The 26556-nt window shown below is 42.0% G+C and overlaps 1 protein-coding gene and 1 long non-coding RNA gene across 4 annotated transcripts; one reads left to right on the top strand and one right to left on the bottom strand.

Moving 5' to 3' along the window:
- Positions 1 to 622: 622 nt before the first annotated feature.
- ELAC1 (elaC ribonuclease Z 1) lies at positions 623 to 26039 on the bottom strand. Of its 3 annotated transcripts, XM_055368536.2 has the most exons (5): positions 25851 to 25986; positions 23719 to 25549; positions 19443 to 19607; positions 9403 to 9870; positions 623 to 7350 (listed from the first exon to the last, which is right to left on the bottom strand). In XM_055368536.2, the coding sequence occupies exons 3-5, from the start codon at positions 19597 to 19599 to the stop codon at positions 6884 to 6886; spliced, it is 1092 nt and encodes a 363-aa protein (XP_055224511.1). In that variant the 5' UTR covers positions 19600 to 19607; positions 23719 to 25549; positions 25851 to 25986; the 3' UTR covers positions 623 to 6883. The 3 variants fall into 3 exon arrangements, with proteins under 3 accessions (XP_055224511.1, XP_004059475.1, XP_018869612.1); XM_004059427.4 differs by lacking the exon at positions 23719 to 25549 and having other exon boundaries at positions 25851 to 26039; XM_019014067.3 differs by lacking the exons at positions 23719 to 25549; positions 25851 to 25986 and adding an exon at positions 15088 to 15157 and having other exon boundaries at positions 19443 to 19502.
- On the top strand, positions 5158 to 15093 carry LOC134757378 (uncharacterized). Its single transcript, XR_010131243.1, has 3 exons — positions 5158 to 5330; positions 9626 to 9841; positions 14887 to 15093. It is a non-coding gene; the product is annotated as an uncharacterized lncRNA (long non-coding RNA).
- Positions 26040 to 26556: the final 517 nt, after the last annotated feature.

The raw sequence follows: 26556 nt of genomic DNA, 5'->3' as shown, positions 1-26556 counted from the left end.
CTCATTCCATGGGCTATGTTAAGGTCAATGTCCTCTTCACAATTTTCTGAAAATAACTGGGAAACATTGGTTCATGTAATCACCTCTGACTTCAGCTCCTGTGAACTGTATTAGTTTGGGGATTGTCTCACTCTCTTCCCTGCTGTCCTTTTTCCCCCCAGGTCAACCTAGTCATGGAATTTAGAACTTGTTCTTTTTTGGTGGTGTGCAGGGCTGGGGAGGGATCCCCAAGTCATATGTGTCTAGCAGACTTCAAAGAAAGTTAGGTAGAAAGTAGGGATTTAATTCCAAGCAATGCAGGCAACATAAAATTGAGTATCAGATATCTGTATTCTTAAAAGTTTTCCCACTTTTCCTACCTGCATAGGGCTCCAGACTCCTGCCTGGGGCTTGGCTGTCTCCTCTCTGTTCTGATTCCCCTATACATTGCAAAAGCTAACATCACAACTTTTTAGGCAGAGTAAATCTTTTTTCCAACCCTTCCCATGGGTCTAGGTTTCTGTCTGCATATCATATGACACAAAACTAAAGCTTTAAAATTAGTACTTAAAAGGATTCACCCCATTAAAGTCACAGACAACCATTATCCTCCTTCCCACTTTTATTTCAGAGACTAGGGGTGGGTATTTTGTTTGTTTTTAATATTAATCAGGAAGAATTCCTAGGAAAACAAAGCACTGCATATTAACTGAATAACAGGATGACGGAGAAAACTGAACCAGTCAACACTATTTATTGAGTGCCTAATATGTTCCAGGCACCAAGCTAGGCACAGAGGGAAACAAAAGACACAGTTCTGCTCTTGGGAAGCTTACAGTGCTAATGGGAAAGAGAAACATCGCTCACAGAAGCAAAATGAAAATAGTAAGTGCCAAGCACCAGGAAGGTCAGATGCAGGTGCTATAAGAGTAATATACGGCTGGGCGCAGTGGATCACGCCTGTGTTCCCAGCACTTTGGGAGGCTGAGGCAGGCGGATCAAGAATATCTTGGCCAACATGGTGAAACCCCGTCTCTACCAAAAATACAAAAATTAGTTGGGCGTGGTAGTGCACACCTATAGTACCAGCTATATGGAGGCTGAGGCAGAAGAATCACTTGAACCCAGGAGGCGGAGGTTGCAGGGAGCAGAGATCGCACCATTGCACTCTAGCCTGGCAACAGAGCGAGACTCCATCTCAAAAAAAAAAAAAAAAGAATAATATGCTACCTAGTGGTGAGGCCAGGGAAGGTTTCCCTGAGGCTGTGGCTATAGGGCTGTGATCTGAAGGCCCAGTAAGGGTTAACCTGGGGAGAGGAGAAAGAGCATTCCAGGCAGAGGGAGCAGGCCTTGCAAAGGCTTTGCGACAACAGAAAGCCCTGACAAAGGACTGAAAGAAGACCCACGTGGCTAGGGCTGCACAAGTGTAGAGGAAGATTAGATTGGGAAGGTGGGTAAGAAATGACCATTAAGTTTCAAGCAGGGGGAATGTGAGACTCAAATGTGCATTTTGAAAAAAACAAAACACACAGACTCAGACTGCAGTATGGAGAATGGGACTGAAATGTTACAAAGGCTTGAGAGCAGCTGCTAACTGCCTGTAGCACCCATGGGGAGACACGCAATTGTTAAGATTACTCAGAGCAGCATCTTATCTGTGTGTGTGTTTTAATGTAATTTTTAAACTAAATGAATACACACAAATGGTTTAAAATGTAAAATAGTGCTAATACTATTAGGCTTATAAAAAATAGCGGTCCCCTGACCATCTGTCCCCACCCCCTTGACCCTTCTGACCCCTTCTTCCACTCTTAACTATTCATCTGGTAGTCTCTCCTCCCCACCTTCTGCTTTTTAAAAACATACTATGCTTAGAGTACTATTTGTTTTTCACTTTTAGACACTGTTTACTTCCTACTAAGGAAGAAAATAATTTTGCGATCTTACCCGCCTCCCCGCTCTATTCTTATCCTGCCAAGAGGGAACATTCAGAGCATTACCAGCACTTCCTTTTTAGTCTTCCCATGTAAGAAAAATACTGACTCATTCATTACCTGAAAAATCCATCAATCAGTAAGGACAGAACCAGCACATTTCATGATAAATTTATACCTTTCTTAGTAAAAAAGTACCTTCACTGTACATCTATCATGGACATATTTGAAGCAGTAAGGATTTTTACCCCTGAAGTAAAAACTACCAAATTTTTAAGTTGGCATAAGAGTATTCAAGGAAATCACAATATATCCTACTTGCAAGACATAACAAAGTTATTTGCACTGGGAGGTGAAAATAATCTTCATAGGACTAATGTCTTGGGGAAGAAGCGTTAGCAAGGTCATGAGCTGATGATACTCCATATCATCTCCAGATAGAATACCAAGACAGGCCACTCCTATTCACTGCTGCTAGGAGTGTAAAAGAGCATGGAAACCAGTGGGCAATTCCTACCCAGAACCTCCAAAAAGAAGTCAGATTTTCACCCTCAGAGAAATCAATTCTAAGGAAGGAAATACTCAGAGATACAAGGATTTATGCATAAGAATATTCATGATAGTATTATTTATAATAACGGAAAACAATCTCACTGCCTCCAAATGAAAAAACGGTTAAGTGACACTGTATCTATAGAATGCAATAATAGAAAATCATGAAATGCATGCTTTCAGAGAACACTTAATGCCGTGGGGAAATCCTCATAATATGCTAAATGAGAAAAACAGTTGAGGTCAGCCTACATGTAAAAATATACAGGTGTACATGTGTATAATATACACACATACAAACATAGGTAGAAGCACATACAAAATATCTAAACACACGCAAAACTTTTAAAACGCATAGAATAGACAGTTTTTTTCTCTCAATATGGTCTGCCACTCATATACCTCAGAATCGCCTTGGGGGCTTATTAAAAATGCAAATTCTTGGGTATTACCCCAGACGTTTGAAAACAGAGCCTAAGTCTTTGAAAACAGAGCCTAAGGATCGCTGTCTACCTACACACCCTGAGTAACTCTCACCCACCCCTCAGTTTGGGGACCACTGGATCAGAAATAACAGCTCTCTGTGGGTGAAGGAATTACAAATAATTGTCTTCTTTTATTGCATCTTAAAAAAATTCTCTACCAAACATACGCTGCTTTTATAATTCAAAGTTCATTAAAAGTGCATTAATGAGGCATGAGTATTAAACAGAGCTGATTTAGGGTCTATCTGGGCAAGTGTAAACAACTTTGGAGAATTAGAACGTGCACTTCTTATTTCTTGCGACGGAGTCTTGCTCTTTCACCCAGGCAGTGCAGTGGTGTGATCTCGGCTCACTACAACCTCCGCCTCCTAGGTTCAAGCAATTCTCCTGCCTCAACCTCCCGAGTAGCTGGGATTATAGGTGCCCGCCACCATGCCCAGCTAATTTTTGTAGAGATGGGGTTTCACCATTTTGGCCAGGCTGGTCTCAAACTCCTGACCTCAAGTGATCCACCCACCTCGGCCTCCCAAAGTGCTGGGATTACAGGTGAACCATGGTGCCTGGCCACAAGTGTGCATTTTTTAAAATCTAAAATACAGAATGAGACTCTGTCTCAAATAATAATAATAATAATAAAATAAAATCTAAAATAAGTAGTTATGTATGGATTCCTTACAATTGAGTCAGTTTAGGACAAAGGAAGTAATACATTAAGTGTAGACATGGAAATCATTACCTCAATAAATTCTGCAGGTAAAAAATATAAATAGAATAATTTTGCAACGTATGGAGAATGGCATTTCTAAAGTTCCAAGATCTTCCTTGGCAAAAAGAGGATTCAGTAATCAAATAAATTTGGGACACAATACATATTATGGTCACCCTCCCCACTTAAGAGTCAAATCCTTGGGTAGATTACAGGTTCCGAGAAGTCCAATATAAACTTCTTTCTTAATTCTAACTCCACAGATTCTTAGAATGTCTCTATCACTGAAAACAAATTCTAGCCCAGAAGAGGGTCTAGAAAAAGTTCTCATCATGGACTGATGCTCTACACTTGACCCAATATATCGTTTCCACATTCCCATGGCCTCTGAGGGCTTAGCCCATATGTATTTATAGAGCCTGATTCTAAGGGCATGGCTCAAGTCAGCTACCAAGCAATGCTCAGGAACAGCAAAATTCGAGTGCCCAGGATACAAGGTTAGAACATGTGAAGCAACTACAGATTTACTTTTATCTACTGGTCTCTTTCACTAGGCTGTGTGCTTAGGGCTGGAATTTTGCCATTTGTCTATTCATTTATGTACTACCAACACAATAAAATCTGGCACTTACTTAGTACTCAGTGAATGGGGCACCACCAAAGAGGTGGTTTAAGTTCTTTTTGGTAAGTTCAGTAATGAAATGGGCTAGTTTCATTACCATGCACCACCACACCTAGCTAATCTTTGTAATTTTAGTAGAGACGGGGGTTTAGCCACGTTGCCCAGGCTGGTCTTGAACTCCTGACCTCAAGCAATCCATCCACCTTGGCCTCCCCAAGTGCTGGGATTACAGGCGTGAGCCACTGCCCCTGGCCAAGATGGAGTCTTGCTATGTCTCTATGGACTTGAACCCCTGGACTCAAGTGATCCTCTCACCTCAGCCTCCTGAGTAGGTGGCACTACAGGCACACACCACCGCACTCAGCTCTAGGTGGACATTTCTAAGGATGTGGCAGTGACTAAGACATAATCTCTATCCTCAGGGGCTTCATGCATTAGAGATACTCATCTGAGCCATTCTAGTCCTAGAGTCCTAGCCTCTTGCACAAGTTTAGGTACATTAGATGTCTAATTAATGCTTATTTGAATTGAATTTAGAAACCATGGCATGCTTTATCCATGATCAAAATTTGGCACTTTTTGCAGGCAGAGTCTACAGTAAGACAGACCATTCTAGAGACTGCATCAGAATGATCATATCTTAAGTAACCAGACCTATTTTGATCATTGTTTTTTGCTTTTTTTTTTTTTTTTTTTTTGAGAGAGGGTCTTGCTCTGTTGCTCAGGCTGGAGTGCAATAGCACGATCATAGCTTACTGCAGCCTCAACCTCCCCAGGCTCCCACCTTGGCCTCCTGAGTAGCTGGGACCACAGGCACACCACCATGCCTGGCTAAGTTTTGTATTTTTTGTAATGATGGGGTTTCACCATGTTGTGCAGGCTGGTCTGGAACTCCTGGGCTCAAGCAATCCGCCTGCCTTGGCCTCCGAATGCTGGGATTACAGGCATGAGCCACTGCCCCCAGCCAGTCATCACTACTTTGGAGTCTCCACAACTAGCCAGGAGTCAAAAAATTTGGCCAAAGAAGCCCCAGAACCCAGAGGAATTGAACAGTACGTACTACAACAGTGTTTCTAAATATGTGTGCTGTAAAGCTCTCTAGGTTCCTGAGATGTTAACAGGTAGTACCTGGTGAAATAGGACTGAGAACAGGGTTCATCAGAACTGACAGGCCTCTGTACTGCAGGATTTCTCAACACCTTCAAGCAATGTGCTATGCTCCTTATATATGTTGTCTTGTTTAACAATCTATGACATGGGTCTTACTGTTTTTCCCATTTTTGAAATGAACAAGCTGAAGAAACTCAGAGAGTGGGTTACCTGCTCCAGACCACACAGAGGTACCACCACATATCAGAGAATGGGACTCTGGGATCAGGTCTTTCTGGCATCAAACACTGGTTTATGATCATTTGAAGCAATACTGTTTTTAGTATGTTGATGGACACTACACCACTCCTAGAAGGACAGACAGCAATAATGTGTTTCCCAAACTGATTTGACTGAGGAGCCCCTCTGAGTGAATCAGCACTCAAGGCTAGCTTTCCATGGAGCATGTTTTAAGAAACATTGTGGGGCAAATAATGTTTATTAACAGGGACACGTCAATGAAACCTCAGTTTAACAGATAAGCATTTTTTACCTCCAGGTTCATAAGCTTCACTTGATGGCTCATTTCTTTTGAATGTTATTTGGTATGACATTGCAATTCTAACATATTCACTCTTTAGGATTTGACTTACCTAGTAATTCCACTCATTATGTCACTAATTTTGGTAAACCATATTCACATCAAGAGTATAAACTAACTTGCTGTGTATCTCAATGGGCCTGCAATTTGCATTTCGGGGTGAGATGATTCTTTATTGTATATGACTGACCAAAACTTTGCAGGACAGCTAACATCCCTGATCCCTGCTGACTAAATACCAGTAGTAGTAGTACCACCACTACCACCACTGTACTCAGTCACTGCGACAAGAAAACATACTCATAATTTCAAACCTGCTTCTAGAGGAGCAGTGTCACCCCAGCTGAGAACCATGGGTTAAGACCCAAATAGAAAGTTTAATAAAATGTTAAAATAAACACCTAGCCAAACCCTGCATTCAGTATTCCAGCAAAGCTATGGTCATGCTATCATCAATCCTGCCGTCCAACGTCTCATGACATTTCTCCCTCTTCTGTTAATAACACAAACAGATTCAATACAAACTGCCAAAATACCATTTTTAGCCACGAGGGCTGAGTCCTGTGCTCTTTGCCAATAGCAGCAATAAAGCTGGGCAGAAGCTAAGCCCAGGACTGCATGGAATATTGGCTATCTGTGGTAGTAGCACAAAATAAGATGTATACCTGAATAGTCTATCATTTTGACAAATCTGGACTTCAAAAAGGATGCTGGGGTTTTTTTCTCTTAAAAAGATTTATTATCAAAAAGCTTGCTCCCTTTAAATACTGAGCCAATTCATCAATGCAGCTCCATTCTTTTTAGGATTATTAGGGCCCAAATAATTTCAGACTAAAACAAGAAATTAAAAAAACTGGGCTATAGGCTCAGTAACATATTCACAGACATGTCAGTGTGCACTCAGGAACACTGGTTTCATTTCTTGATTGGAATGCTTATCACCATAAAATCTTCTGCTAGAGTCACTTCTTGGAGATCTAACACTGATTCAGCTTGCTTTTTTAGTTCTGCAATGCCATCTGTTTCTCCTTCTCTGGCCAAGGCAACTGGTTTGTACCTCTGACTGAAGTGAGTCAGAACAAGCCTCTTTGCACGGCACAACTTTGCAAATGTTGCTGCCATCTGTGGTGTGCTGTGGCCATGCTCCTTTGCTTTGTCCATCTGGGCATCATCCAGGGTTGCTTCGTGGATCAACAGGTCTGCTTCAAAGCACAGCTTTACTCCTCCATCACCCACAACCCCAGAGCAGTCACCCAATATGCAGATTTTTCTTCCAACAATAGGCTTTTTTAAGACATCTTGGGGAGAAATTGTAACCCCATTTTCCAGAACAACAGAAATTCCATTTTTCAGCTTCCCATAGGCAGGACCTGGTGGAACACCTAATGATGAAGGCAGATAACATTACATCATAGGAATGGAATTTATGACTTTTCAAGAGTCTATTTTAACAGCATTGCAAATAGCTAATGGAAAAGGCATCCATAATTGTTATAAATGTTTTACTACTCATGGAAAACTGGACTTATACATTTTCAAAATTTCAGTGTTGATTGATATTAGCAATGCCTTAGTACTTAAAACATTTCCCATGCATACATGTCAGACAAGTTTTAGTCTCCTAAGTATCACTAGGACCTTATTGTAGTCACTGTAACATTCTTGATTCTCTGCTGTGCACAGAAACAACAGTTTTTGAGAGTGCTTTATTTAATAAGCTCACCTTTGGGTAAAATTTGAGAGTGCATTTAAATAGTGATATAGTCAGGCTGGGTGCACTGGCTCATGCCTGTAATCCTAGCATTTTGTGAGGCCGAGGCAGGAGTAGTGGTGCACACCTGTAGTCCCAGCTATATGGGAGGCCAAGGCACAAGAATTGCTTTAACCCAGGGGGCAGAAGTTGCAGTGAGCGAGCTGAGATCACACCACTGCACTCCAGCCTGGACAACAGAGTGAGACTGCCACAAAAAAAAAAAAAAAAAAAAAGATATAATCAACACCTAGTCAAAACAAGTACCTACAAAGTAACTTAATAAAAAAATTGTTAGCAGGATTGTTTGTATTACAAGATCAAGGAGCATTTTTTCAGGCAATTGTACATTATCAGTCTTCTTGGCAGACAGGGGCAGTTCCACATTTATCAAAGTGGGCTTAAATCTCGTATTAATTTAAAGTAAGACCTGATCATCACTATGGACAATACTTACAAACTAGTATAGTATGACCACCAATTCCAACACAGATCATGTTTAAAGTTTCCAAATATAATAGTATTTCCACAGGCTTTCAGGTAATAAAAATATCCTTGGCCTAAGTCACTTTTCCTCATTATCTAGCATTTTGTTTTAGTTGAGGAAGAGATCACATAAATAAAAAAACAAACACACACAAAATGCCACTGTGCTTTTTACAGGCACTGCCACAGCATGCCCGTGAAGGCAGTGACGCTGGAGATATAATGTACCTGGACTCTACCTCGCAAGAGGTACTGAAAAGATCCCCTCATGCATGCTGGCTTAGCACTTAGCATGGAGGAGGTGTGAAGCCTTAGATGGGCCCCAAGCCCACCTCTGTATGCTTGCTTTCAACTACGATGAACCCTGATATCTAAAACTGGTTGAGGCACAGGGTTTTGAATACCAAATTAATTTAATCAAGGTTAAATTAGTAAGCAAAGTAGATACAGAAGTAAACTCTGAAAGCACATGGTTGCAGTTGTAAGGTTAAGAATGATGGCAAAAATTCTCAGACCAAAGATGTCATCAAAAACACGTATCAAAGGGAAGACATGAAAAAATAAAGGCTGGACCTAAAACCACCACCACTACCACCCAAATCACCTTGCCAACCAAGATAGTATAAGGTGAAGACAGACTAAGAATGTGAATCCAGGGAGATGAAGACAGGATTCAAATGTATACTTGGCTTTTGCTCTAAATAGCATTTTTTGGCCCCATGGATTTTCCTTAATAAGCAAACTTTGGGCAAAGGGACTAAGTGGAGAAAATGTCAGTTTTAGGCCTGGGATAGAGGAGTGGAAGCTTACTATGACACTTTTTTTTTTTTTTTGAGACAGAGTTTCGCTTTGTCACCTAAGCTGGAGTATAGTAACACTATCTTAGCTTACTGCAGCCTTGACCTCCCAGGTTCAAGTGATCCTCCTGCCTCAGCCCCCCAAGTAGCTGGGACTACAGGCATATGCCACCACACCCAGTTACTTTTTGAATTTTTAGTAGAGATGGGGTTTCACCATGTTGCCCAGGCTGGTCTTGAACTCCCGAACTCAAGTGATCCTCCCACCTCGGCCTCCCAAAGTGCTAGGATTACAGGCGTGAGCCACCACTCCTGGCCTTACTATGACACTTCTTATAGCTTCAGTCAACAGGAGCCCTATCGATGAGAAGGGGGGGAAAGAAAACAAAAAAAACACTTACCAAGGTCTTTAAGTTTCTGTGCATTGAGTTTACCTGGGCGTTTCTTTTCCATGACTGAAAACCCAAATGAGGGAATTCTGTGAAAGAGGCGAAATGCTTTTACAACAAACTGTTCATCATCAAACAGAAGGTATGAGTTTTCTTCTGAGTCTAACAGGATAGTTCTTCCTTGTTCCTCTTTGGGAGGACTGTCTGCTCTATTCACATGTGCAAATTCTTTTAGTTCTTCTGCAGGACATTGATCCGCTGTAGGAACCAGTTCATGAACCACATAATGGAAGACCAGCTCCGTGTGAGAGAGTTCCATGGTTCGCCAGATAAAGTCCCGAAGCCCTACAGGGCCATAGATTTCAATAGGCTGTTTGGACACCACGGAGCCACTCTGCAGGCTGATTGTGCAGAGGAGCCCAGGAAGGCCAAAGAAATGGTCTCCATGAAGGTGTGTGATGAAGATCTTGGTAATTCTCCCTTTTGATTGAGATAGAGAAATACGTTTGGAAATTTTTCATTAACTAAAAATCCATACAAAGCTATTTGAAACAAGCCTAACAATTTACATTAAAAATAGTAAATTGAATTTAAAAGTTCTACTTATCATCATAAACTTATTCATTTACATTTTGCTACATGATTCCAAAAACAAGAAGACAGGCTTTATTTCACCAGGTGGTTTTTTGTTTGTTCGTTTTTAATAGTTTTTTTTTTTTAAGAGACAGGTCTTGCTCTGTCATCCAGGCTGGAGTGCAGTGGTGTGATCATAGCTCACTGCAGCCTTGACCTCCTGGACTCAAGTGATCCTACTGCCTCAGCCTCCGAAGTAGCTAGGACTACAGACCCTACCACTATGCCTGTTTTTTCTTTTTTTTTTTTTTTTTTAATTTTGTAGAAATGAGGTCTTGCTATGTTGCCCAGGCTGGTCTCAAACTCCTGGCCTTAAGCAATTATCCCACCTTGGCCTCCCAAAGTGCTGGGATTATGGTGCCTAGCCCCACTAGATGGTTTCAATAAGATATAACATTTTTCATAAGACATCTTCATATTACATAGTTTTACAGCTTTCAGAGTATTTTCATACATTTTCTGTCACATAAAAAAACAAGTAGGCCAGGCGCGGTGGCTCAACGCCTGTAATCCCAGCACTTTGGGAGGCCGAGGCAGGAGGATCACCTGAGGTCGGGAGTTCGAGACCAGCCTGACCAACATGGAGAAACCCTATCTCTTCTAAACAAAAATACAAAATTAGCCGGTCGTGGTGGCGCATGCCTGTAATCCCAGCTACTCAGGAGGCTGAGGCAGCAGAATTACTTGAACCCGGGAGGCGGAGGTTGCGTGAGCTGAGATTGTGCCATTGCACTCCAGCCTGGGCAACAAGAGCGAAACTGTCTCAAAAAAAAAAAAAACAAAACAAAAAAAACCAAGTAAAATATACAAGTGTACCAAAATAATTCACTTACTATTAAATACATAGGCCTCAAGTATTAAAAGCATCTAGCAATTACATTGCCCCCTACTGCTCCCTCTGAGGAAAGCAAACATATATTCCAGGAAAACAAAATGTTCCACTGGCTCCAACTGACTGGACCAGTGCCTGAACTCAAAATTGCCTTTTAAGGACTCCCTATACTGGACAGCGATTAACCAATCAAGTCACGGCCTGCTTGTCTGGGTGAGGTGGAAGAAGATGGAGAAAAAGGAAGAAGGGTGAGGAAGGGAGGGGAAAAGGAGGAGGGAGAAGGGAGGTAGGAGAGGGAAAAAGGTGAAGAACTGAGAAGGAAGGTGGGCAACAGATGGCAGAATGCAGGAGGGCCGATCCCCTAAGCTATTATGTAAGGGTACTTGGGTCCATTCTTCCTTTCAATCTGAACTAACACAACAGCTTTTTCAGTGCATATTGGCTTAGGTTATAACTTGGTTTAGCCAATGGTAAACTGAATTTATTGCTGGAATATGGCAGGATGCCACATCAGCATTTTCTGAGACACACCACATGACATTTCAAAAGTAACAACAAAAATTAACACATTTCTAGTGCAAAAGAGGCTTCTGGTCCTTTGCTCAAGGCCCACCTATTTTAAACATTTGATGCTATAAAAGTACAGAAACAGTTTATTGATACCATAAAAGAACAGGAATAGTTTACTGTAATGTGATTTGTTCTATAACATCAAGTGTTCTCCAAGCAAGTCTTCCCAGAATTACTACATCCAAGCCCAGCCAGCAACAGAGAACAACAGATTGGCACAGGCTGATTGTGGACTTTGCGAATCCCCAGGAGGCACTCTAGAAGTTTCCTCGATATGCTCCTTTTTGCTGTTTTTTTACTGCCTGAATTCCTCATTTCCCCCGTCTCCCTGTCCGGGTTGCCAAGCCACCTCCATGCGTGACCTGAGGACTCTGCAGACAAAAGAACTACAGCAATAGGGCCGGGTGCAATGGCTCATGCCTGTAATCACAACACTCTGGGAGGCTGAGGTGGATGGATCACCTGAGGTTGGGAGTTTGAGACCAGTCTGATCAACATGGAGAAACCCTGTCTCTACTAAAAATACAAAATTAGCTGGGTGTGATGGCACATGCCTGTAATCCCAGCTACTCAGGTGGCTGAGGCAGGAGAATCGCTTGAACCCAGGAGGTGGAGGTTGCGGTGAGCCGAGATCACGCCATTGCACTCCAGCCTGGGCAACAAGAGTGAAACTCCATCTCAAAAAAAAAAAAAAAAAAAAATAGAACTATAGCAGTCAATGAGTCCAGATCCCCCAGTGGCCTAAAAACTACCAATATCTGACTTTCTGGGCCCTTTCCCTATCCACTCTAAAACAAAGCCAAACTGAACACCAAAACAACCTGTGAACTCGAAGTGAGGCAAATTAAGTGAAAAACTGCTTCCTACAGTTATCACAGTTTCAAGGAGACAAATACTTCATTTTTCAAGAAACCTGATTTCAAAGGGAGAAGGAATGGCAACCACAATTATCAAAGGTATGAGGAAGCTTTCAAATGAAGACACAAAAATGCCTGAGTTCCCTTTCCCTTGGGAACAAGGAAGTTATGGGGGAATATGTCATCCACAGAGGAGTGGAATATTGAGCATTCTCTAAAAATGAAGACATAGGTATATTGACTGGATTTGGAAAAGCTGCAATGTATTGTTTGTATACATTGCTCAGTTGAAAAAAAAAGCAGGTTATGCCAAGAGCAGTATAATTCTATGTATGCAGAACTATACACACACACACACTCCCATACTATCACCATATCTATGTACATAGAAAATTCACCTATGAGGGGAGACTTGGACTTTTCTTATTTACACTTTTCTGTTTTGTTTGAATTTTTACAATAAGCATTTATACTTTTTATATCATTTAAAAAATCATGCTCTTATAATACTTTTAATAATCATTTCATGTGTACACATAAGTATAGGGTGTAGAATAATATACATGGAAGACTTGGAAGAGTGGGAGGGTGGCGGGGGGTGGGGGGGTGGGGTGAGGGATAATTAGTTACCTGATGGGTACAATGTACATTATTTGGTCATGAGTACATTAAATCCCAGACTTCACCACTATGTAATATATCCATTATCCCTAGAGGTAGTACAAGCTAAAAGGGTTTCACTGAATCAAATAATGATAGGTCCATAATAGGTTATGGAGAGAAATTAGTATGTACTGAGGGTGCTGCATTCCAGTTTGAGACTAGGGGCATCTGAAGTACTAGAGAGTCACAGGTAATGCTCTAGGATTACTATCTCCCCTTCCTCTCTAAGGCCAGAAATTTTTCTTTTTTTTTTTTTTTTTCGAGATGGAGTCTCACTCTGTTACCCAGGCTAGAGTGCAGTGGCACTATCTCGGCTCACCACAACCTCCGCCTCCTGGGTTCAAGTGATTCTCCTGCCTCAGCCTCCCAAGTAGCTGGGTTTACAGGCACCCGCCACCATGCCCAGCTAATTTTTGTATTTTCAGTAGAGATGGGGTTTCACCATGTTGGCCAGGCTGGTCTCAAACTCCTGACCTCGTGATCCACCTGCCTCGGCCTCCCAAAGTGCTGGGATTACAGGCATGAGCCACCATGTCCGGCCTCAGAAATTTTTTTTCTAAGCATATAGAAATGTAGTAAACTAAAGGTTCCTTTGGGCTTTTGGGGTTGTGTTTTTTTTTGTTTTCTTTTGTTTTGTTTTGGGTTTTTTTGGCCAAGATTAGATTTATCAATTGTATGTATGAATGCATGCATTTATGTTTATTTATTTATTTGTTGAGACAGGGTCTTGCTCTGTCACCAGGCTGGAGTGCAGTGGCTCAATCATGGCTCACTGCAGCTTTGACCTCCTGGGCTCAAAGGATCCTCCTGCCTCAGCCTCCCACTGGGACCACATCCGGCTTTTTTATTTCTTGTAAAGATGGAGTCTCTTTATGTTGCCCAGCTTGGTCTCAAACTCCTGGCCTCAAGTGATCTTCCTGCCTTGACCTCCCAAAATGCTGGGATTACATGCATGAGCCACTGTGCCCAACTCCAACTGTTTATTTAAATCCTATATAGACTGGGCACAGTGGCTCACACCTGAATCCTAGCACTTTGGGAGGACAAGGCGGGTGGACTGCCTGAGCTCAGGAGTTTGACATCAGCCTGGGCAACATGGCAAAACCCCATCTCTATTAAAAATACAAAAAAAATTAGCCAGGTGTCGTGGTACGTGCCTGTAATCTCAGCTACTCAGGAGGCTGAGGCATAAGAATCACTTCAACCTGGGAGGCAGAGGTTGTAGTGAGCCGAGATCGCACCACTGCACTCCAGCCTGAGCTACAGAGCAAGACTCTGTCTCAAAAAAAAAACAAAAAACAAAAAATCATATATAAAGGTACTATAAAATATACTTGTGGTGGATACTTTAGGTGGTCCCTGTGGCCCCTACCTCCTGGTGTTCACGTCCTACAATCCCCTCTCCTTGAGTGTGGCCAGGACTTGTGACTTGCTTCTAACCAGCAGAATATGGCATAAGAATGCAATGAGATTACGTTATGGGACATAAGACTCCATCTTGCTAGCAGACTTACTCTAGAGTCTCCTTCTCCCATGCTGGCTATGAAGAAGCAAGCTACCATGAAGCAGAAACCTACAATGCAGAGAACTCAAGGAGCTCAGGGTGGACTGTCCTACCACTGTAAGGGTTCTGCCAACAACCTGAAAGAGCTGAGAAGCAGAATCTTCCCCAGTTGGGCCTCTGATGAAATTGTAACCCCAGCCAACACCTAGATTGCAGCCTAGTGAGACCCTGAAGCAGAAAACCTAGCTAAACCAGGCCCGAACTCCCTAACCTACAGTAACTAGGAGATAATAAATGCAAATAAGCCACTAAATTTATAATCTGTTATGCATTATTAGATAGTATCAGATAACTAACACAAGTATTAAATAAAAAGATGTATCCCCACAGCCAAACCTCTGGTACTCACACTTAACAATCTCTTGTTTCTATTTCAGTACACCTTGCCACCTCAACTCCTACTGTCTAAAATGTTAACTATCAAGTCTCTACTCTGGCCTGTGCCTGTCCGGAGGGCTCTCATGAAGGTTCTCATGAAAGGAATCTCTGTACGATCCAAGAAAAGCAAAGAATAGCACCTGAATTATCTCAAAGTTTCAACACAAGACAGTATATAATTACGGTTCAATTGTACTTACCTGAAGGCCATATGTCCCAAACAATATGCATTAGCTCCTTCCTCCAACAACTCTCTTCCTGACTTCTTCTCTAGGTCCAGGACATCACCATCAGTAACTTGTATTAATTCTTCACTTCCTCACACACTAGACATTCAGTGACCATCTCCTCTTGTTTCTACAAGTATCTCTTAAATTGAATCTCTCATCTCCATCTCTATACTTCAATATCCTCATTCTCTCTCTCTCTCTCACACACACACATATACACAGTGATGATATGGTTTGTGTCCCCACCCAAATCTCATCTTGAACTGTAGCTCCCATAATCCCTACATCATGGGAGGGACCCGGTGGGAAGTAATTGAATCATGGCAGCAGGTTTTCTCATGCTGTTCTCACGACAGTGAATAAGTCTCACGAGGTCTGATGGTTTGATAAAGGGGAGTTCCCCTGCACATGCTCTCTTGCCTGCCACCATGTAAGACATACCTTTGCCTTTGCCTTCCACCACGATTGTGGGGCCTCCCCAGCCTTGTGGAACTGTGATTAGTTCATTAAACCTCTTTTTTTTTTTTAATAAATTACTCAGTCTTGGGTATTTCTTCATAGCAGTATGAAAATGGCCTGATACAGTAAATTGGTACTGGTAGAGTGGGATAATGCTATAAGGATACCTGAAAATGTGGAAATGACTTTGGAACTGGGTAGCAGGCAGAGGCTGGAACAGTTTGGAGGGCTCAAAAGGAGACAGGAAAATATGGGAAGGTTTAGAATTTCCTAGAGACTTGGAGGGCTCAGAAGACAGGAAGACATGGGAAAGTTTGGAATTTCCTGTTGAATGGTTTTGACCAAAAAGTCCAGGATGAGGTAGTCTCAGATGGAGATGAGGAACTTATTGGGAACTGAAGCAAAGGGATTCTTGCTGTGCTTTAGCAAAGAGACTGGCAGCATTGTGCCCCTGCCCTAGAGATCTGTGGAACTTTGAACTTGAGAGAGATGCTTTAGGGTATCTGGCAGAAGAAATTTCTAGGCAGCAAAGCGTTCAAGAAGTAACTTGGGTGCTCTTAAAAGCATTCACTTTTATGTATTCACAAAGATATGGTTTGGAATTGGAACTTATGTTTAAAGGGAACCAGAGCATAAAAGTTCAGAAAATTTGCATCCTGATGATGTAACAGAAAAGAAAATCCTATTTTCTGAGCAGAAATTCAAGCTGGCTGCAGAAATTTGTGTAAATAATGAGGAGCCAAATGTTAATCACCAAGACAATGGGGAAAATGTTGCCAGAGCATGTCAGAGGTCTTCACAGCAGCCCCTCCCATCACGTGCCCAGAGGCCTAGGAGGGAAAATGGTTCCTGGCCTGGGCCCAGGGCCTTGCTGCTTCGTGCAGTCTTGGGACTTGGTGCCCTGCATCCCAGTGTGGCTTAAAGGGGCCAAGGTACAGCTCAGGCGGTTGCTTCAGAGACTGCAAGCCCCAAGCCTTAGCAGCTTACATGTGGTGTTGGGCCTGTGGGTGCACAGAAGTCAAGAATTGAGGTTTGGGAACCTCCGCCTAGATTTCAGAGGATGTATGGAAACATCCGGATGTCCAGGCAGAAGTCTTCTGCAGGGCTGGAGCCCTCACAAAGAACCTCTACTAGGGCAGTGTGGAAGGGAAATATGGGGAGTGAGCCCCCACACATAGCCACTGGGACACTGCTTAGTAGAGTTGTGAGAAGAGAGCTACTGTCCTCCAGAACCCATAATGGCAGCTCTACTGACAGCTTACACTGTGTGCATGGAAAAGCTGCAGACACTCAACGCCAACCCATGAAAACAGCCAGGAAGTGGGCTATACCCTGTAAAGCCACAGGAGTAGAGCTGCCCAAGACAATGGGAACCCACCTCTTGCATCAGCATGCCCTGGATGTGAGACATGGAGTCAAAGGAGATCATTTTGGAGCTTTAAGATTTGACTGTCCTATTGGATTTTGGACTTGCGTGGGGCCTATAGCCCCTTTGTTTTGGCCAATTTATCTCATTTGGAATGGGTATATTTACCCAGTGCCTGTACCCCCATTGTATCTAAGAATTAACGAACTTGCTTTTGATTTTACAGGTTCATAGGTAGAAGGGACTAGCCTTGTTTCAGATGAGACTTTGGACTGTGGACTTTTAAATTAATGCTAAAATGAGTTAAGACTTTGGGGGACTACTGGGAAGGCATGATTGGTTTTGAAATGTGAGGACATAAGGTTCTGGAGGAGTCAGGGGTGGAATGATATGGTTTAGCTATGTCCCACCCAAATCTCATCTTGAATTGTAGCTCCCATAATCCCCACATGTCATGGGAGGGACCCAGTGGGAAGTAATTGAATCATGGGGGGCAGGTTCTCTCATGCTGTTCTCATGACAGTGAATAAGTCTCATGAGATCTGACGGGTTGATAAAGGGCGGTTCCCCTGCATATGCTTTCTTGCCTGCCACCATGTAAGACACGCCTTTGCTCTGCCTTTGCCTTCCACCATGATTGTGAGGCCTCCCCAGCCATGTGAACTGCGAGTCCATTAAACCTCTTTTTTTTTGTTTTAATAAATTACCCAGTCTTGGGTATTTTATTGTTTTAATAAATTACCCAGTCTTGGGTATTTCATAGCAGTATGAAAATGAACTGATACAAGTGAACTGCAATTGCCTTGAACTGGTCTCCCTGATGCTATTCTCTCTCTCCCAATACACGTGCCATCAGAAAACTCTGTCCTAAAACACAAATAAGATTGCATTATTCCCCCTTAAAAACATGAATGGTTCCTTTTTCCCAGTAGAACAATAAAGTCTAAATATCTTACTATGCTACAGAGGACTTCACAGTCAGCCCTCACCTTTTCAGCATTCTTAGTTCCATCTAGCCTAGCCAAGTACTCAATGCTACCCAACATGCCAGTTCTTTCCTGGAAACTTCCTTACTTTTTGCTCACTTTGTTGTCTGTTCCGTCAATGTCCATCTCTACCTCTCTCTCAGAAAAACTTCTATGAATCTCTTGGATCCTAGCTCAACTGTTAACAATCTCTGGGATGCCTTCTATTAATGAATGGTCAGTAACTTCCCCCTCCTTTGTGCTCCAAAGTACTTAGAAAATACTTCCATTATTCTACTTATCACATTATATGATTGATTACTGTCCGTTTGCATGTCAGTTTCCATCACTGGACCAAGAGATCCCTGAACACTAGAAGTATCTTTCCTTTAGTCACCAAGTGCCAGGTACTGTGAAGAGTTGTAGGAATAATGACTTCAATACTATTTATCAAGACCTAATAAGTGAGAGGCACTGTGCTAAGTTGCTAAACGTCTTATCCATTCACTAAAGTAAGTTCCATGATCATTTATATACTTAGTAGATGCCTAGTTGAACAGATATAACTAGGCATCTACTAGGTATATAAATGATCATGGAACGTACTTTACAGTATAGGGAGATAAAGAACACAGAAACAAACTAAATAACATAATTTCAGATACTGATGATGCTAAGAAGTCAATAAAAATAGGACAAAGTAAAGGAATGACTGGGGTGAGAGAGGAACTACTTAATCCAGGAGGATTTGGGAATGCCTCTGAGAAGATGGCATCTGAGCTAAGATTTAACTGAGAAAGAGGCAATCACACAGAGAATAAATGATTACATGTAATTCTCATAACACCCTTTCTAAGTAGACTTTTTATCCCCATTTTCAAGATCGGGAAAGTAAAGTTGAAGTTTGCTGATATGCTAAGGTCACAGGCCCAAGACACAGCCAGGACTAGAACCCAGGTCTGCCTGACTCTGAGCTGAAGCTTTTCACCATTGGACTGCTCTATCTCCCAGGTGCTGGCCTCTGCTCACTCCATTCCCCCTGATTGAAATGCCCTTCTTCTCCTCAGCCCTGAAATTCCTCCTCCTCCTTTGACAATCCACAGGTCAACTTCTCTGAGAAGTTTACCCTGATAACCCCAAGAGGAAAACAGCATCTCCCTCCTCCAAACATTTCCTACCCTTTGCATCCTCTCATGAAAACTGTCTCCTGGTGGAGGTAAGTATGTACACTGCTTCCTTGCTAAGGCAGTGTTCATCTAATATGCCTGGTGTATCCCACGACATTTCCCAAACCCCAAGCCTACATGAATCCTTGCTTTCAGCATCTACAGGATAAATGAAAAGCAAGTAAATAAGTAAATGAAGTTCAGTGGACGTGGCCAGATGCCTGCAGGCCTTCCAAGTCTCACCAGGGTCTAGCATTGAAGTGGGATGCAACCATCAGGGCTGTTTCTAAACAAAATGTCCAAGGAGAGCCAAGAAAATGAAGCAGAACAACAAAAAAATCTTAATGAGATAGCTGAAGGCACACTAACCTGCTTTAAGTTGGCTTTTCATAAGCTGTGTCTGTGTTCCCTCCCCACAGTCAAAGAGCCAGCACTCGCCTTCACACCGAAGGACCACAGCAGAGGCACCCCGGGTTGGAGATGGGTATGCTGCACCCGTCCCCAGAAATGTCACATCCATAGACATCTTCCACCCTGCAACAGAAAGATCATCTGGGGATTATTTCATATCACTGTACCAAAAACACATTCCTGTAATATTTATCTCTATTATTACTTTTTGGTTATTTAGAACAGTCTGGATTCTTGGTCTCTCATAGTATTCCACACATATCCACAGTAAGGTCTTAATAACTTGGCTAAAACTACAAGTTAACAAATCTTGTATAATTGTTCACACACCCAAACAAACAAAAGTAACCAAACCCAGGCAATTAAAAACTATAGCTGAATTCTAACTATATGATGTTCTCAAAAAGGCAAAACTATGGAGACAGTAAAAATCGTGCTTGCTAGTGATACAGGGTGAGAGAAGGAAGAATGAACAGGCAGAGCACAGGGGATGTTTAAGGCAGTGAAACGATTCTGTACGATACAGTAAGACAGACATATGTCATTATACATTGGTCAACTGTACACAGAATAACCACCACTAGAGTGAATGAGCTCTAATGTAAACTTTAGTTGACAGTGTATCAATATTGGCTCAACAACTGTAACACATGTAGCACATTTTTCTTTTCATTTTTTTTCATGAGCCCTTAAGCTTCTGAACATATACCGCATTAATGCAAGATGTTAATAAGGGGAAACTGAGAGGTGAGGGATAAGAGACTACATGGGAACACTCTGTACTTTCTACTTATTAATTTTTTTTAAAAAATCCTTCTAATAAACACTAAACAACAACTCTAGTTCAGATACTGGGCAAGAGATGGTATTTAATGATGCTCACCATATGGTGTCTCTGATGCCCATAATGATCAGCCCTTTCTCTGAACAATCATAACAGTAATGCTCTATGATGCTCTATAGTCATGCTGATATTTCACAATAATGCTGAACAAATGTCTCACTCCCTACATGACATGGTCCATGACTCACGAGGACTTTGGACTCTGCTATTTTAAGTGATCAGCAACAACCTGTTGAATGTGCAGGTTTCTTCCAACTCCTGGCACTATTCCTTTCACTATTTCTAGGTACATCTGACATCACTGATATACTTCTGAGATGGAAGATATGTATCAAACAGAATATATTAGAATGAACTGAAATTTATACATAACTGATTACAGATTATCCACATTGATGGCAGGGAAGAAAACAAATAAGCTTAAGAAAAACTAAGAGAATTTGACTGACAGCTAGATATAAAATATACAAAAACTTCAGTAACTCTTCTCAGTCTTAGCAATAACAAGATAAAAACAGAAATGGGGGAAAAACCCATTCTAAGAGCAAAAACAAAATTACCAGAAATAAAGTTAGCAGGAAAGGAACAGCACCCAAAAGATTCACATGAAAAAAAGATACACATTATGTCCCTGATAGGATAACTTGATATCACAGAGATGTTCATCCTTCCTAAGCTAATGTAGATGTATTTGGTGGAAATTCTATCAGACTTCCAGTGGGATTTATTTTGGAACAGAAACAATCCAAAAATCATATGGAAGGAAAAATAAATGTCTGAGAAGGGACGAGAAAATTCCAAAAAGCAGTGAGTGGTGACCTGCTTTTCTAGGTATTAACATTTACTACAGCAATCTGACATAATTAAAACAGAATAGGCCGGGCACGGTGGCTCATGCCTGTTATCCCAGCACTTTGGGAGGCTGAGGAGGGTGGATCACCTAAGGTCAGGAGTTTGAGAGCAGCCTGGCCAAGATGGTGAAACCCTGTCTCTACTAAAAATACAAAAATTAGTCGTGCATGCTGGCGCACACCTGTAGTCCCAGCTACTTCAAGAGGCTGAGGCAGCAGAATTGCTTGAACCTGGGAGGCGGCAGTCATAGTGAGCCAAGATTGCACAATTGCACTCCAGCCTGGGTGACAGAGTAAGACTCTGTCTCAACAAATACATACATACATACATACATACATACAAACAATAATATTGGCACAAAAATAGAGGTAAAAGGGAAGGGAAAGTTCAGAAATAAACCAGCTACCTATCGGAATCAATACAGTATATAACAAAGATGTAAAAAGTGTGGTTTCTTTAATGAATGGCACTGACATAATTGGCTATTCTAGCAGAGAAAAAAGCAAAGAAAGATGCTCACTTTGCATTGTATATAAAAATACACTTCACGTAGTTAAGAAATTTAAATGTAAAAAATCCAATAACGTGTTCAAAAAAATTAGGAGAATGTTTATACATTTAACTGTGGAGATGGGAAGCCCTTACTGGCAAGACATAAAATCCAGAAATTTTAAAAACAGACATTTTCACTAAATAAAATCTTTTTTATATATCGAGACTCATAAAGTCAAAGGACAAGAAAAAAAAACCTGAAAAAAAACAGTTTGGACCCCCTTATGACAGGGGGTTAATGCTCCTAAAAAAAAAAAGTTTATGCAAATGCATTCAAAATACAAAAATACTTGTGCAACAGAAAAACAGGCAAAGGATATATATATATATATGTGTCTCTATATATACATATATACATATATATACATATATACACATATATACACAAATATGTATATATATGAATCACAGAAGAAATCCAAATGGCCTATAAGCATGAAAAGGGTTCAAATAACTATCGTGTATCTATTTAAAAAATTTAAATTAATAAATAAAAGATAAGGGTTCAGTCTCCAGGTAGTTAGTGGAATGCAAAATAAAGAACAAAGAGGCTGGGTACGGTAGCTCATACCTGCAATCCCAGCATTTTGGGAGGCTGGGGTGGGAGGATCACTTGAGCCCAGGAGTTTGAGACCAGCCTAGGCAACACAGTGAGACACTGTCTCTACAAAAAAATTAAAAAACAAAAATCAGCTGGACATGGAGGCATGTGCTTATAGTCCCAGCTTTTCAGGAGGCCAAGGCAGGAGGATCATTGGAACCTGGAAGGTTAAGGCTGCGATGAGCTGTGATTTCACTGCTGCACTCCAGCCTGCATGACAGAACAAGACCCACTCTCACAACAAACAAAAAAAGAGAGACCATTTACCACACATCAGCTGGCAGGCAAATATCAATAGAGCAATGCTAGTCAGTGCTAACCAGGATGACGGTAAATGGCTACTGTCACAAACTAATGGTGACAAAGTTATGAATAGCGATTAGGCTTCCAGAGAATAATTTGGAATATATATTACCAGTAATAATGATGCTGTTGATAATTATATGCTTTCACCCAGTAATCCCATTTTTGGTAATCTACCCAAATAATAAAGAGCTATGTAAAATGACGTGTATTGTGTTGCTCTCAAGATGGCTAAAATATGAAAGCAATCTAAAAATGTCAATAGGAAAATGGCTGAATATTTTATTGTACATTTGTGCTATTATTTAGTCTATCAACTATTTATTCTGCAGCTAATAGAGTCTTCTGTAACTACTGTTGTGGAGGGATGACAAGGAGAAAAGTTACAGATGGCTATGGTATGATCTCGTTTTTATAACAATACCCCAAACCCCTACATTTACGTAAGACAGAGAAAGCCTGATGTGGGAGAGGATACACACCATCCTGTTAATATGGGTTATCTCAGGGGTAATTAAAGTGATGGGGTGGGGGCTGTGCGGGGGGTTAACTTTTCTTTTAAATTTTTTGCATTATGTTTCAATGAGTGGCATTTTATTTATTTTTTAAAAATTTATATTTACTTAATGCTGATGATTTTTTTTTTTTTGGAAATGTGTCATATGGCCAAACATGCTCCTCTAACTACACACTACCTAGTCTTCCCTTACATTTTGGGAAACAGCCCCTCCCCATATTTCCTGCCCCCAACCCTCATACATAAGGTGGTGCATCTCTACCTTAAGCATAGCGTTGAGGTTATTGCTAACATCCCTTTCATGTGTTACTCTACATTATCACCTCCAAGATCAAGTCTTCCTCTGATAAGAAAGGAGCTTTATTTGCAGAGGCTTCCTTATTGATTTGCAAGATAGGTAAGAATAAACAGAATGCAGAAAGTTAACATTTGTAAAGGCAAATTAACCGCAGAAGGAATAATAGAATATAATCACTTTGTCATCCCTAACAAATAATGGATTTAGATCAGTAGTACATAACCCCGGGGGCATATTAGAATCACCTGGAGAGCTTTTAAAACATACCAGTGAAGGTCAGGTACGGTGGCTCCTGCTTGTAAACTCAGCACTTTGGCAGGCTGAGGTGGCAGGATGGCTTTAGGCCAGGAATTCAAGAGCAGCCTGGGGAACATGGCAAGACTCTGTCTCTATAAAAAAATTAGCCAGGCATGGTGGCATACACCTGTAGTCCCAAACAAAACAAAAAACCCTATCAATAATTGGGCTCCATCCCAGAACATTTAGATAGGAAATTCTGCAAGTGAGACATGTTTTAGTATTAAAAAATAAATAAATAAAATAAAAAGCCTTCTCCTGTGATCCTAACATGGAGTCCGATTTGAGAATCACTTAGTGAAAGGCTAACAGAGAACTGCAATGTATGGATCAGGTTGACCTAAACTCACTACTCAACTAATCAATCTTTTTAAAAAAAGTTTTATTCTGAAAAACTTCAGACACCTACAGAAGTAGAGATTAGCATAATGCAATGCCATATACCCATCATTGAACTTCAACAACTGTTAACTCATAGGCAATCATGTTTCATCTATACACAGCACCCCCATTACTCCAAGAATACTTGATAAGACAAACGGTGTGCTGTCTGATGGGAGTACCCCATTAGGCAGCACGCATTGTCTAGCTGTCTCTCTTTCTGACGTTAACAGCCGCTAGTGATCATTGCCAGGATCCATTATTTCATTAGGGGTTGCCAAAAGGTGATATTCTCTCATTTCTTTTGCATGTATTTGCTGGCATTCCCTGGTCAATTGTTACCCTACGGTGCTACTTGTACATAAAAGGTCCACAAAGAGAGGCAAGATGCTATCTAACTCCTGGTGTGATACAATGTGAAAAACACAGTAATCCCCCATTAAGTTCTCTTGCCAAAAAATCGAACCTGACCTGAAGAAGGCTGCAGGTCTAAATACCTGCTTATTAAAGGATACCAGAGATGGGAAAAGCAAAATCCTGGTTGTAGAAAACGTGAACCGTACAAATGACTTGTTCAAGTAAAATACAGGGAACAAAATAAAGAGCGAGAGAAAAAGATTAAGAGAGATCTAAGAGACATCAACCAAATATAACGTGTGTAGATTGTTTGCATACTGATTTGGACAAACTGGGTAAGAGGAGAGAGACAACTAGGAAAATGTAAATGCTGACTGGATAGTAGAGGGTAAAATGAAGTGCTAAGTACACTGATAATGGCTTTATGTTTTAAAAAGGTGTTATTGTGTCTTATAAACATGAACAAGGTAACAGATGGAATGGTACATTTCAGATTTGCTTTAAAATACTACAGTGGGGGAGAGGGTAACAGATGAAACAGAATTGATCATGAATTGGGAGTTCAGTACACTATCCAATTTTCATATATGACTTGAAGGTTTCCATAATAATTTTAAAACAAATATAATGAAAACCCTCCAAATAGGTCGGGAAGTAATCAGAAATTATTTAATCAATGGTGCATGTTTTGGGACATGCACCATTCTAGGCACTAGGAATTAAATGCGAGCAAACCAGATTAGGTCCCTGTCTTCTTGGAAAAAAAACAAAACAAAAACCCAGCTGCTTGCTTTCTCAAGACTGTGATCCACGTTCGGCGAAGTGCATATTCCAGTCGTGATCACAGTACTGTCATTTCACTCTGGGCCCGTGGATCTCGGTCCTGGCCGCAGATCACAATTCCCCGGTGATGATGGGGCATCAGCATTTGGAGGCTTCCCAAGCGATTCTACTGGTTGCCGGGTTGAGAACCGGCGCTCCTTCGTTTTCAGGCAGGCAGTGTCAACCCTGCAATCACCCTGTGGTGTGCCTAGGGCAGATATCGCTGTCCTCCATCTTAGAGCTGAAAGAACCGAGGCCGGGCGGCAGAGAGTAAGAGGCCAAGGCACAGGCAGGGCCAGAGGCCAGATTTCCGGCCTCTAGAGAGCCCAGGCTCCCCCACGAGACCGTGTTGGCCTCGAAAAAGGCTGGGTGGGCGGCGGCGCCGGGCGCCCGAGGCTCCAGCCCGGGGCGGTGAACGAGGCGCGTCCTCGCTCCCGGGCGCTCCCCAGGCTTAGGTCCCCAGCGCCGGGCCATGCCTGGTCGAGCCGGCGAGTCCCGAGGAAGCGCGCCCGCCCCCCTCTGGTATGCCCTACCGCACTCACCCTCTCCCCGAGGCCCGCGCCAGGAGCCGAGGGAGGCGCAGGCCCGCACCCTGGCCCAGCTGTCCGCGGGGCTACAGTGCTCCCGGGCGGAAGTGCGCCGCCGGCCGGGTCCCGCGCGGCCGCTCTAGGATGCGAGGGAGGTCCGCGCTCGGTGGCGCCCGCGCGGGACCTGGCTCTGGGCGCGCTTCCGGGCTCCCCCCCCCCACGGGCCGCGAGGGCAGTGATTGAGTTTCCCTCTTTCCCAGGTCGCTGTGTGTCAGGTGGTGGCTATCGCCCTGAGGACCAGAGTGGGATAAACCAAAAGGGAAAAAGTTACTCTTCTTTTGTTTTCCGTGTAATATTTTCCACATAAGAGTGTTCTTCCTGATGTTTTGCTCATACATATGTGTCATTTTTGGTGTTTGGTTGGGATGAATCTTTACTGTCTTTCATCCACTAAGATCCTTTGCCTGACCATGCACCTTCATAAAGCCCCGTCCATATTCCATTTTCCTACTCTAGGTTGGAATATTTGCTTAACATCTGAAGCTGATTGTGCTGTACTCACTCCAAGCCTTGGTGTTCTCTTAGGTAGGGGACGTGGGATTGAAAAACCCAGGCTGGCTGTATACAGAACGGGCACGTGGCGATTACAGACCACAGGGAAAAACTCCTTCAGTATGAATAACAACTTTTTAAAAAAGTATTTCAAGCTCCTGTGTACTAC

The sequence above is a fragment of the Gorilla gorilla genome, chromosome 17 (genome assembly GCF_029281585.2).
Source record: "Gorilla gorilla gorilla isolate KB3781 chromosome 17, NHGRI_mGorGor1-v2.1_pri, whole genome shotgun sequence".
Lineage (NCBI taxonomy): Eukaryota > Metazoa > Chordata > Mammalia > Primates > Hominidae > Gorilla > Gorilla gorilla.
Note: the sequence above shows the minus strand (reverse complement) of the source record. Positions and strands in the feature narration are given on the sequence as shown.

Excerpts from the sequence above, each read along its gene's own strand:
- ELAC1 (XM_004059427.4), bottom strand. The coding sequence starts at position 19,599 with ATGTCTATGGATGTGACATTTCTGGGGACGGGTGCAGCATACCCATCT. Across the intron at positions 9,871-19,442 it reads GAAAAGCCAACTTAAAGCAG|GGAGAATTACCAAGATCTTC; the intron begins GTTAGTGTGCCT and ends CTCAATCAAAAG. Across the intron at positions 7,351-9,402 it reads ACAGAAACTTAAAGACCTTG|GTGTTCCACCAGGTCCTGCC; the intron begins GTAAGTGTTTTT and ends CTTCATCATTAG.